Source organism: Oncorhynchus nerka, linkage group LG15, assembly GCF_034236695.1.
Source record: "Oncorhynchus nerka isolate Pitt River linkage group LG15, Oner_Uvic_2.0, whole genome shotgun sequence".
Taxonomy (NCBI): domain Eukaryota; kingdom Metazoa; phylum Chordata; class Actinopteri; order Salmoniformes; family Salmonidae; genus Oncorhynchus; species Oncorhynchus nerka.
In genome coordinates, this window is record NC_088410.1 from 75,697,261 (window position 1) to 75,710,781 (window position 13,521).

At 42.3% G+C, this 13,521-nt stretch overlaps 1 protein-coding gene across 2 annotated transcripts; it reads left to right on the forward strand.

The window, feature by feature from the left end:
• The first annotated feature begins 2,830 nt into the window (after nt 1-2,830).
• cep15 (centrosomal protein 15) lies at nt 2,831-11,228 on the forward strand. Of its 2 annotated transcripts, none has more exons than XM_029683572.2 (4): nt 2,831-2,942; nt 9,819-9,942; nt 10,119-10,187; nt 10,381-11,228. In XM_029683572.2, exons 1-4 carry the CDS (start codon nt 2,890-2,892, stop codon nt 10,570-10,572), a joined length of 438 nt encoding a protein of 145 aa, XP_029539432.1. In that variant the 5' UTR covers nt 2,831-2,889; the 3' UTR covers nt 10,573-11,228. The 2 variants fall into 2 exon arrangements, with proteins under 2 accessions (XP_029539432.1, XP_029539433.1); XM_029683573.2 differs by lacking the exon at nt 2,831-2,942 and adding an exon at nt 2,962-3,302.
• Nucleotides 11,229-13,521: the final 2,293 nt, after the last annotated feature.

The window sequence follows — 13,521 nt, forward strand, 5'->3', positions numbered from 1 at the left end:
TTCAATCGCTGATGTCACTTGCTCTGAGACCTTGAAGAAGTTAAGTAGTTGTTTCCCTTGCTCTGCAAGGACCATAGCGACTTGCTAAAACTATAGTTTGTTAACAAGAAATTTGTGGAGTGGTTGAAAAATGAGTTTCCATGACTCCAACCTAAGTATATGTAAACGACTTCAACTGTATATATATACATATATATATATATATATATATATACACACATTGCACATGGTCTCGCCCTACATACTGCTGTTTAGGAGTTTGACTGACAGGGGGATGATTGAGTGCTTATATTTGTTCAACTTTACATTGAGGAACTGCGTCTGTCTGATTGGAGAAGCCAAAACTGGGTGGAGTACATGGGAGGTCTGACATTATTTTCTTGGCCTGTCTCATAACTGTTTGTTCAAAGACAGTCTGCAGTGACAGGTCCTACTTAACCTCAAACCCATCACCTTCATGGCTGTCTGGATCAAGTGATGGATTTGTGATTTTTAATAAGGTAACTGACAAGTTGCCAAACCAGCCTGAAATGCCTTAGAGTAGAATGCTCCCTATGACAGCCTGGTCAAATAGGAGCATGACCTTCTGTTTGACTCCAAAAACCCTGAACCTAAATAGTCGTTGTTGGACTCTAGAGCATTTGCAAGAGTGGGCCTGAGTAACGTCCACATTATGGACCACCACAGATGAGTGGTCACTAACAGATTTGGGGTGAAAAAACGTTTCCTCAGTTTGCTTGACATTTAGGATGAGGTGGTGGTCATCACACCACTGTAGAAACCTGTATCTCTGACCTATAGAAAGAAGTATCCATTTCTAGACATTAGGCCCAGAATGGCAGAATAATCCGAAAACTGGACAATATAGTTATCAGGGTTTCTACTTGTTCATTCATTTGTATACAGTGTGAATAGGATGGGTGAACTCAGCCTTGGGGGTCACCTGAATGACCTTGGGCTCAGACAGGATCTCATTCACTCGGACCTGCTGTCCTGTTGGTCAGAGATGAGTGATACAACCTGATGGTATAGGGTAAGACTGACATCTGTCTGAGCTAACTGAGGAGGATGTGTGGCTGCTGTTCTAAAATGCACAAATAGCAGTGGAGCATAGGCCTTGGGGTTCTCCAGCGCACTCAACATTGTCATTTCCTCGGTTTCCGGTCCATTCCTATGGATACATGTTCTTGCGGAAATGGTGAGAAGAAAGTCAGAAGTGGATACATTATTGGGTTTTGGCGCACTTGTTTGAAATTGAAAAGTGTCGTAGTAGCTTTTGATAAAGACTAACATCAAGACGAAGCAGCTGCATTATAAGTGGGATGCACTGTTGAGCGCTACATCCCGAGGGGTTTGTGCTGATTGTACGGAGATTGTGACAGACGGTTAAATGGCATCCCTTGAGAAAGCAAGAACTAGATGTGTCAGGAGAAGTGCAGTATTATCATCAGGAGACATACACTTGGAATACAGAAGAGTAATGGAGGGAAAAAGAGAGGCATAGGAGGTCTAAAAGAGAGGGGGAGGAAGATGGTGAGCTTGAGACAGTTATGTGGAGTAAATGGTGGGAAAAAAGGGAGATGGTTTGTTAAAGAAGAATGGTAGAAAGTGTAAACAGAGTGAGCTGAAGACCGAAGTAGAAATGGAAGCGAATGAGGGCAAAGTATTGGAGGTGGTAGGTGTGGGGAAGTTCTCAGAGCCCGAGGCTTGCACCGAGCGTCAGGATAAAGATGAGTCTTTGACATTAGGAGTGAAGTTTTGGGGAAAAAGTGGACCCTGATCCATTTGTGATTTCAGGGTGGGTGAAAACAGAGTTGGGTACTGTGGAATCGGTGAGGGTTACCAGAAGTGGTCTTGTGATAATTGTTTGTTTCTGCTGGTCAGAGGGAGAAGGCGCTCGGCATTAAACAAATGAGGTCAAGAAATGTGAATTGTTTCGCTCTCAAGGAAAGGAGCGATTACTTGGGTAGCAGTAAATGTAAAAGTTGACCAACTGAAGATTCCTGGTGTTTGTGATGCTCGTCGTTTGGTGCGACGCAGACAGGGTGGCAAGAGTGGTGAAACAAAAGAGTCATTGTCTGTTCTTTTGAGTTTTGAGTCTCTGCCCGACAAAGTGATATAAGATAAGATATATAAGTTATCCTGTACACGCTTTTGTACCGAATACACTACATTGTTACAGGTGTCAAGCTTATGGGAATGTGGCAGCAGTGTGTAGGTGGGAGGTTCCTAGTGTGAGAAGTGTGCAGAAGGGCATGAGACAAAGGAATGTATAGCATTGGGAGAAGGAGTGGTATGTGTTAACTGTAGGGGTGCCCATGGAGCTTGGAGTCAGAAATGTCCCGTGGGAGATAGGCAGGTTGAGGTTCCTGGGGTTAGAGTAGTGCAGAAGTTGTCATATGCTGAAGCAGTGAAGAAAGTAGAGGAAGATGGGTCAAGGGGGAGGGATCCTGAGAGGAGTGGTTTGAGTAGTATATCTGTACCAGTACAAAGAGAGAGGCCAACAAGTGATATATGTTTCAGTAAGATTGGATTTTTAGCATTGATAGCAAGTTGCAGAAAATTGAGGTTGTGGTGGCAGCTGCGGAGAAGTAGTTGGGTGTGCGAGACTTGACATCAGAAGAGTTACATGGTGTGTTAAGTGGTGATGTCCCATCCTTTCAAGTTGTTGGCATGAGGTATGACTAAATAGATTTAAATAGTGGAGTAGGGTGATGTTATTTTAATTTTATTTGTAATTAATTTTTTGGTGAGTGTAGTGTTAGATTAGGGAGTTGTACTCCAGTCTAGTAGGTGGCGGTAATGCAACATATTGGATGCCAACCACCGTTATACCTCATCGAAGAAGAAGGTCAGAAGTGTCTATCTCTTTCTAGTTAAGTTAGCATAATGACATCTCCTCCATTTGAAGAAGTTGAACTGAACAAGAAACACGAAGAAATGTGAGCTATTATCTAGTTAAACAATTTTAGGGAAATTTGACCATTAGTAACGTGTCGTCAAGGTTACCAAACGCTAGTGCTTGTTGTCTAACGTTAGCTCAGTCAGAACCATGTGACGTTAACGGGGAATGGAACCACCATGATTTAGAACGCCAGCTAACTAAAAAAATGGCTGAATTTCCAGAGTAACTCTGAGTCTATTACAGAGAATTAAATAATGTTAGTTAGGGAGCCAATAAACCTACTGAAGCCGTTAATGTGAGCCGATCGTTGCCCCAGATCAGAGTTCGTTCTCGTGGCAGTAACAATACAGACAAAACACCTCAGCTAAGGAGTTGGCGTAGCCGAACACAAACTGGTGTGAGTGGGGATGCTGGAGAATGAGTGTGTGTGTGTTGTAGAGAGATGGTGGCGATACAGCACAAAATTCCAGCCGATGGTGGCTGCATTACATCCAGTCAATCTGTCTGGATGGCGATGTATTTATTGGACACATGAGTATCTATATTGTCACTAATCCTTATGAAGGACTTCCTGGCAGAAGAGGTTACTCGACCAGTCAGCAGCCGATATGCCAGTTAAATAATTGATTATAAATTAAGTTGTATCCGTAGTGGGTAAGTGCTCAATATATAATCAGTATCATATATTTATCACCAGCGCTGTGCGGCGCAATGGTAACACATTTGCCTTTTGATTAGACGACTAGAGTTCTAATCCCAGACAGCATCATGATTCATGACATTTCATTCTAACCAATAATGGGGAGTGCACATTATGAATACATTGTGATTTAGTTTCGGTATCATTCTAACTTTTCTTAGGATTTTGTTTGCAGAGCATTAAGGCTGGAAGTTTATCACCAGTTCACTCTATGGGCACAAGGAAGAATTACATGCAGACTACACCGTTCGCGTCGCATGCGCAAACTGTGCAAAATAAATGTACGCATACATGTTATTCAATCAATGCACTCGCTCTGCTCGTGAGCGTCTGCGTGGCCAGGCGCTTAAATAGAACTTTGTTCTATTTGTGACTCTCAATGCACTGCAAGTTATTCCTCTCCCTGCCATCTATTGGAAAGGAATGGTACCTACACTGGGCAGCTAGTTGGCAGAGTCAAAGTAGACTTGAATAATATATGCCATTTAGCAGATGCCTTTATCCAAAGCGAACTAGGTGGAAACAGATCATGGAAACAGGATTACAATTTTGATATCATGGATGGTCAGTCCTTGCATCTATTGCACTTCCTATGAATTTGAGAGTGGTTACATTTCTCCAGCCGCATCCCTCAGCACTTTACCAAAAGAGGAGCAGGGAGTCACTTTGTTATAGTTTCTATTGCCACTTTAAGAAGTTAAGATGCAGATGAGTATGTTAGAGATACTATATGTCCCATCACTCTGACAGTTAGTGAATATTCAGCACAGCAATCAATCAATCAATGAAATGTATTTTACAAAATACCTTTTTACATCACAATATTAATCACGGTGGTTATAGAGGGTGCAACAGTTCAACACCTCAGGAGCAAATGTCAGTTGGCTTTTCATAGGTTGAGAGAGGGAGTCGAAACAGCAGGACCGGGACAAGGTCGCACATCAATTGAAACGGGAAAACAGTTCCACTCCGATTCCCTTTATGGATAGGTGTATCTTTGAATTTGCTTTTCAATGGCCTGTTCCTTCTCTACTTCCAGAACACCAGCCCCCTCCCCTAAAGTGATCAATAGTATATCTTGGCTCATATTGGGTTCATACAGCGAGTTAGGGTCTTCACTGATCTCACTCTCCGTCAGCTCTATCTGTGGCGTATTGGGCCAGGATTCGGTTATATACTGATGGTCGTGAGCACTATCTAGCTGGGCCCCGAGCACTTTAGTGATGGTCCCGGTGGACCTCTTCTCTACTGCAGCACATGAATACTGGCAGCCAGGGGTCAGTTTGGCATGCTGTACTAACCCTTCTTTCCTGTTTGGCATGCTGTACTAACCCTTCTTTCCTGTTTGTCATGCTGTACTAACCCTTCTTTCCTGTTTGGCATGCATGCTGTACTATCCCTTCTTTCCTGTTTGGCATGCTGTACTAACCCTTCTTTCCTGTTTGGCATGCTGTACTAACCCTTCTTTCCTGTTTGGCATGCTGTACTAACCCTTCTTTCCTGTTTGGCATGCTGTACTATCCCTTCTTTCCTGTTTGGCATGCTGTACTATCCCTTCTTTCCTTTTTGGCATGCTGTACTATCCCTTCTTTCCTGTTTGGCATGCTGTACTAACCCTTCTTTCCTGTTTGGCATGCTGTACTAACCCTTCTTTCCTGTTTGGCATGCTGCACTAACCCTTCTTTCCTGTTTGGCATGCTGCACTAACCCTTCTTTCCTGTTTGGCATGCTGTACTATCCCTTCTTTCCTGTTTGGCATGCTGCACTAACCCTTCTTTCCTGTTTGGCATGCTGTACTAACCCTTCTTTCCTGTTTGGCATGCTGTACTAACCCTTCTTTCCTGTTTGGCATGCTGTACTATCCCTTCTTTCCTGTTTGGCATGCTGCACTAACCCTTCTTTCCTGTTTGGCATGCTGCACTAACCCTTCTTTCCTGTTTGGCATGCTGTACTATCCCTTCTTTCCTGTTTGGCATGCTGTACTAACCCTTCTTTCCTGTTTGGCATGCTGTACTATCCCTTCTTTCCTTTTGGCATGCTGTACTATCCCTTCTTTCCTGTTTGGCATGCTGCACTAACCCTTCTTTCCTGTTTGGCATGCTGTACTATCCCTTCTTTCCTGTTTGGCATGCTGCACTAACCCTTCTTTCCTGTTTGGCATGCTGTACTAACCCTTCTTTCCTGTTTGGCATGCTGTACTAACCCTTCTTTCCTGTTTGGCATGCTGTACTATCCCTTCTTTCCTGTTTGGCATGCTGTACTATCCCTTCTTTCCTTTTTGGCATGCTGTACTATCCATTCTTTCCTGTTTGGCATGCTGTACTAACCCTTTTTTCCTGTTTGGCATGCTGTACTAACCCTTCTTTCCTGTTTGGCATGCTGTACTAACCCTTCTTTCCTGTTTGGCATGCTGCACTAACCCTTCTTTCCTGTTTGGCATGCTGTACTATCCCTTCTTTCCTGTTTGGCATGCTGCACGAACCCTTCTTTCCTGTTTGGCATGCTGCACTAACCCTTCTTTCCTGTTTGGCATGCTGTACTATCCCTTCTTTCCTGTTTGGCATGCTGCACTAACCCTTCTTTCCTGTTTGGCATGCTGTACTAACCCTTCTTTCCTGTTTGGCATGCTGTACTAACCCTTCTTTCCTGTTTGGCATGCTGTACTATCCCTTCTTTCCTGTTTGGCATGCTGCACTAACCCTTCTTTCCTGTTTGGCATGCTGCACTAACCCTTCTTTCCTGTTTGGCATGCTGTACTATCCCTTCTTTCCTGTTTGGCATGCTGTACTAACCCTTCTTTCCTGTTTGGCATGCTGTACTATCCCTTCTTTCCTTTTTGGCATGCTGTACTATCCCTTCTTTCCTGTTTGGCATGCTGCACTAACCCTTCTTTCCTGTTTGGCATGCTGTACTATCCCTTCTTTCCTGTTTGGCATGCTGCACTAACCCTTCTTTCCTGTTTGGCATGCTGTACTAACCCTTCTTTCCTGTTTGGCATGCTGTACTAACCCTTCTTTCCTGTTTGGCATGCTGTACTATCCCTTCTTTCCTGTTTGGCATGCTGTACTATCCATTCTTTCCTTTTTGGCATGCTGTACTATCCCTTCTTTCCTGTTTGGCATGCTGTACTAACCCTTCTTTCCTGTTTGGCATGCTGTACTAACCCTTCTTTCCTGTTTGGCATGCTGTACTAACCCTTCTTTCCTGTTTGGCATGCTGCACTAACCCTTCTTTCCTGTTTGGCATGCTGTACTATCCCTTCTTTCCTGTTTGGCATGCTGCACTAACCCTTCTTTCCTGTTTGGCATGCTGTACTAACCCTTCTTTCCTGTTTGGCATGCTGTACTAACCCTTCTTTCCTGTTTGGCATGCTGTACTATCCCTTCTTTCCTGTTTGGCATGCTGTACTAACCCTTCTTTCCTGTTTGGCATGCTGCACTAACCCTTCTTTCCTGTTTGGCATGCTGTACTATCCCTTCTTTCCTGTTTGGCATGCTGTACTAACCCTTCTTTCCTGTTTGGCATGCTGTACTATCCCTTCTTTCCTTTTTGGCATGCTGTACTATCCCTTCTTTCCTGTTTGGCATGCTGCACTAACCCTTCTTTCCTGTTTGGCATGCTGCACTAACCCTTCTTTCCTGTTTGGCATGCTGCACTAACCCTTCTTTCCTGTTTGGCATGCTGTACTAACCCTTCTTTCCTGTTTGGCATGCTGTACTAACCCTTCTTTCCTGTTTGGCATGCTGTACTAACCCTTCTTTCCTGTTTGGCATGCTGTACTAACCCTTCTTTCCTGTTTGGCATGATGTACTAACCCTTCTTTCCTGTTTGGCATGCTGTACTAACCCTTCTTTCCTGTTTGGCATGCTGTACTAACCCTTCTTTCCTGTTTGGCATGCTGTACTAACCCTTCTTTTCTGTTTGGCATGCTGTACTAACCCTTCTTTTCTGTTTGGCATGCTGTACTAACCCTTCTTTCCAGTTTGGCATGCTGTACTAACCCTTCTTTCCTGTTTGGCATGCTGTACTAACCCTTCTTTCCTGTTTGGCATGCTGTACTAACCCTTCTTTCCTGTTTGGCATGCTGTACTAACCCTTCTTTCCTGTTTGGCATGCTGTACTAACCCTTCTTTCCTGTTTGGCATGCTGTACTAACCCTTCTTTCCTGTTGGTAGAAAACAATTAAGGCATCTGTTAGGCTATAGTTAAATTCAAGAATCACTGCATATACTTAAAATAAACAATAGCCTTAGAAATAACATGGATTTACATGTACCTCCTCTGCCTCCTTCAGTCTCCTCCAAGATGAAAACCTTTTCAGGGATGAAGATGTCATCCTGAAAACAAACATGTTTCGTTAAGACTGGAGCCAAATATATTAGTTGGCATTAACAAGCTACCTGTCTTGTACGCTTTGTCAACACACATAGCAAATACAGGAACATTTATTTTTCAGCAAACATTAGCTATGTCAACTTCAGTCTAGCTAAAGGAGGTGGAGATAACAAATATGTCAACAAAATGTATTACAGTACTTGACTATCTGAGGTGGAAGCTAGCTACAGTAACTACCTAATAATGGGTACACAGAGAAACTGTGTTGCAGTAGAGTTGCTTGCTAACGTTGTTTGCTGGGGGGGTGTTACACAAAACACTTCCGATGCAGTTAGCTAGTTACCTTCAACTAAAGTTGCAACGAAGTTGTCCAGTATCTAATGCTAGCCTAGTCAACAACAGTCATGACCGGTTAACGTTACCTCAGGCTCCATTGCATTGACTCGCGGAACCTCCTCCGTTCAGTCGCTTCAGCGATGTTGATGGTCGGTCGGTAACCCCTACAACATAACCCTCAATTTTAAATGGAGGCGCAAGCAGAAGGCTTCAACTTAGGCCTATGACTCCTTTCATAAGTGCCCTTCATCGCGAAGTCGGCCTCTGCAAAGTGCTGTCTACAGATCCTGCTAGCTCAGGCTGGCACGTCCTTCCTCTTCTATGGTCTATGGTCGGACAGCATTCCTGTTTACACTGAGTACACAAAACATTAGGAACACCTGCTTTTTCCATGACATATAGACTGGCCAGGTGAAAGCTATGATCCCTTATTGATGTCACTTGTTAATACCGCAAATTATTTTTTAAGCTTTGAGAGAATTGAGACATGGATTGTGAATGTGTGCCATTCAGAGGGTGAATGGGTAAGACAAGATTTGTGCCTTTTGAACAGGGTATGGTAGTAGGTGTCAGATGCACTGGTTTGAGTGTGTCAAGAACTGCAGTGCTGCTGGGTCTTTAATGCTCAACAGTTTCCTGTGTGTATCAAGAATGGTCCACCACCCAAAGGAAATCCAGCCAACTTAACACATCTGTGGGTAGCATGGGCAACATCCATTCAACATGGGCAACATCCATTCAACATGGGCCAGCATCCATGTGAAACGCTTTCGACACCTTGTACGGTCCATGCCTCGACGAATTGAGGCTGTTCTGAGGGAAAAGGGGGTGCAACACAATATTAGTAAAATGTTCTTAATGTTTTGTACACTCAGTATATAATAAGACAGTGCGAGATATGGCTTTTAAAACATAGCTCAATCCAGGGATGAGAAATGTATATTCCGAATTGTCCCATTTATCCCAACTGTTACAAGAAGATTGAGCAACTGCTCGTTTTGAATTAAACTGATGTTTTTGTCAGTTCAATATTCTTGTAACAGACCGTGCAAGGCGTCGAAAGTGTTCCACAGGGATGCTGGCCCGTGATTGAGGTACGTTTTCCGAGCCATATCTCGCGCCGGCTCCTCGTGTCATAATATACACAGGAATGATGTCCGACCCTAGTGCAGCTGTAAACAAGCGGATCGGATCTGCTGGCTAGCTGATAATGGCATGTTCAAGCGCATTAAAACTGTGATGTATCATGGGTAACTTGTGACTGATCTACAAATAATATTAAGTAGTTATTTGTGATGCAAGGTGATTTGTAGATCAGTCCGTCAGCAGTTGCCTGCACTGTCGGCTGCAATGTCAAACAAGCCCTTTCGTTAACTTTAGCTGGCCCCCTGGGAGTTTGTTTAAAATGTCATAAGTGGCTTTGGCTTGCTGAATATCCAGAACAAAAGTATAGGTACCTCAAGTTAACTTGAATAACATGCAGAGCCTAAAGCTCATTTTCACATGGAAGCATAGCTAAGGAAGTCATCCATGTTGTGTCAGTCTAGGGAAGAGGACTGTGCTCCTTCAGCAGATGGAGAGTCGATATGAGCAACAGAAGAGCAAGAGGAGGCAGCAGGTGAAGCTGTCACAAGCTGCACATGAGAGAAACTCCCAGCTCCTCCAGGTATGAATCTACCAAGTGCCTCTCAGACTTGCTGCTAGGTTCTCTACTTGAATGTAGACGTTCAGTGCATGCCTTTTATTGTGCATGTCTATGAGGCTGGTATACTGTAGGTTTTGAAGACCATGTGTAAAGGAATAGCTGAATTTGTGATAGGCTGATCCTTTCTCCAAATACAGGACTTGCAGAAAATGGAGAATCGTCTCAGAACAAGAAAACTCCCACACCCTGACATCCTCAATTTGGAGGTAAGGGATCTCTTAGTAACAACAAATTAACAATACATGCCCTCTCTGAAGATTGCCTTGCCTCCCCTAATTTTCAATGGGAGCTATTTTGAGTTGTTTTGCAGCTTGACCCTACTATACCTGATAATCAAGTACAGTCAGGGGGTCACAGATTGTTGTTGACACAGGCCGCTGTACTGTTGTCTTGTTTCAGACTCGTTACTGGGCATCAGTTGAGGAGAAGATCCCAGAATGGGAGCGCTTCCTCCTGGGTAAGGGCCCACATCCTAGCAGTGACCCTAGCAGAACACCTAAACAACAAAAACAGAAAACTACACCCAGAGACCATGCCCCCACACAAGATGGGGCTCTGCCTCCTCGTCCTATACTGAAACGTGTCAAATGACCTGAAGTGGACAATCTGTTTTGGCTTTTGACTTAATCTTATGTGATCAACATGGAGTGAAGGAGAAACTAAAATCAGTTGACAGTTACACTGTAGATTGAGGTTATTGTGAGGTAAATGTTCTTTTTTTATAGGCCATATTTAGTCTCATATGGGCTGTTTTCCTATCAGAATAACAGTATTCTTAGCACCAACATTATTGAGTAGGCATCATGTTGATTTCCATTGTATGTACACTGCAGCTCCTTTTTGTGCTCAGCCATTTTGATGTCTCAGGGTGAAGCTCAGATTTAGCCTATTACCCCTCAGTCTACAGAATTGCTGCTCTTGATTGCAATGTTTACAAGCAATGCTCACACTTTCAGTGTGATGGTATTGCCTTTAACACTTTATGGTAATCCCATCCCATCAGAATTCTATTTGAAACAAAGAATATGGTGTCTTTGAATTCATGGCTCATATCTGCCCACTAGGGGGAGGTAGCACCATAGATTTGGATAACAAAGGCACATTCCTTCAGTTAGTTAGACTCAGGTCATTCACTTCGTCTGTCACTCAGCAATGATTTAATCAAATGTGCTCTTATTTATTTGCATGTATTGTCTGTATACTAGCTATGTTCTTATGTGTACATTAAAGCACTTTTTTTTTGTTCATATACTGTTCAATATCTGTTAGTCGTAACAAGCAATGTGCATATGTAACCAATAGTTTTTTATTATTCACATTCTTCATCTAAATATTCCATTCACTGCAAATGTACCTTTTTCCCTAATAAATCATTATAGTTTAGCTTATTAGTCCATTAAAAAGCATGAGCTGACACACACCTAACTTTGTAGAGTTGACTAACAGAATATAAACTGTACAAATAAAATTTTGCACACTATATACACACCCAACAATTCAATATGTTTATAACTTATTTCTAACATTTTAGTTTTACATGTGTTAACACCATTCCACCACCCCCCCACACTTCATCACACAGTATACAGTGCCTTCAGAAAGTTTTCACAACCCTGGACTTTTTCCACATTTTGTGTTAGCCTGAATTTAAAATGGATTCAATTGCGATTTTTGTGTCGCTGGCTTATAAACCATACCCCCATATCAAAGTGAAATTATTTTATGAGAAATGTTTACAATTTAATAAAAAATACATCTGAAATGCCTTATAAGTATTCACCCACTTTGTTATGGCAAGCCTAAATAAGTTCAGGAGTAAAAATGTACTTAACAAGTCACATAAGTTGTATGGACTTACTCTGTGTGCAATAATTGTGTTTAACATGATTTTTGAATGTACCTCATCTCTGTACCCCCAAACATGAAATTATGTGTAAGGTCCTCAGTCGAGCAGTGAGTTTCAATCACAGATTCAACTACAAAGACCAGGGAGGTTTTCCAATGCATCGCAAAGAAGGGCACCTGTTGGCAGATGGGTACAAAAAAAAGCAGACATTGAATATCCCTTTGAGCATGGTGAAGTTATTAATTACACTGTGGATGGTGTATCAATACACCCAGCCGCTTCAAGGAATTTGGCATCCTTCCTAACTCAGTTGCCAGAGAGGAAGGAAACTGCTCAGGGATTTCACCATGAGGACAATTTAAAACAGTAACAGAATGTAATGGCTGTGATAGGAGAAAACTGAGGATGGATCAACAACATTGTAGTTACTCAATACTAACCGAAACCGAAATTGCAGAGTTATTAACAAAAGGAAGCCTGTACAGAATAACAGTGTTCCAAAACATGCACCCTGTTTGCAATAAGGCACGAAGGTAAAACTGCAAAAATGTGACAGACATTAACTTGATGTCCTGAATAGAAAGCATTATGTTTGGGCCAAATCGAACACAACACATCACTGAGTACCACTCTTCATATTTTAAAGCATGGTGGTGGCTGCATCGTGTTATGGTTATGCTTGTCATCAGCAAGGACTAGGGGGAGTTTTTTTGTGATAAAAAAAAACAGAATAGAGCTAAGCACAGGCAACATCCTAGCACAAAACCTGGTTATCTGCTTTCCAACAGGCACTGGGAGACAAATCCTCCTTTCAGCAGGAGAATAACCTAAAACTCAAGGCCAAATATACATCTGGACGACAGTGAATGTTCCTGAGTGGCCTAGATATGTTTTAGACTTAAATCGGCATGAAAATCTATGGCAAGACTTGAAAATGGCTGTCTATTAATGATCAACAACCAAATTAACAGAGTTTATAATAATGTGCAAATATTGTACAATCCCGGTGTGCAAAGCTCCTTAGAGACTTACCCAGAAAGACCTACATCTGTAATCGCTGCTTAAGGTGATTCTAATGTGTATTCACTCAGGGGTGTGAATACTTGTGTAAATTATATATATTTATGTATTTCATTTTAAATAATTTTGCCAAAATCATGTTTTCACTTAGTCATTGTGGGGTCTTGTGAATTCTGGCTGTAACACAACAAAATGTAGACTAAGTCAAGGGGTATGAATGCTTTCTGAAAGCACTGTATATTGTGCATTAGGGGGATACATACAGGTATATTAGCCTAAGCCATTGAGCTGTTCTCTGGAATGTGTCTAAACCGTTATATAGTTATTGAAGAGTCCTCTTTATATTTGAGATACAATGTGATTGTGCCGTCTTTATTAAACAAAGCCTCCAGAAGGACCTTCTGTGTCCGCGATAATTGCTTTTTTAAATTGTCCCTTTATTCAAGGGTAGCCTGAGGTCAGCCAGTTACCATATGTTCATAATACTCCATAGAAATGTGTGTAAAATGAGCCATTCATTTCTGCAGGTCCATTAGGCTTGCATTAACTTGGCTGTGTTTCTCAAGACATGTTTATTTATTTTATTTTTTTTGGGGGGGTCTGTTTGTTAGGTAGTTGGTATCACCGATCAGAAAGCATTATTGCTTGTAAATGTTTTCTAGGGTTATTTTACC

Excerpts from the sequence above, each read along its gene's own strand:
- cep15 (XM_029683572.2), top strand. The coding sequence starts at position 2,890 with ATGACATCTCCTCCATTTGAAGAAGTTGAACTGAACAAGAAACACGAA. Across the intron at positions 9,943-10,118 it reads GAAACTCCCAGCTCCTCCAG|GACTTGCAGAAAATGGAGAA; the intron begins GTATGAATCTAC and ends CTCCAAATACAG. Across the intron at positions 10,188-10,380 it reads CTGACATCCTCAATTTGGAG|ACTCGTTACTGGGCATCAGT; the intron begins GTAAGGGATCTC and ends GTCTTGTTTCAG.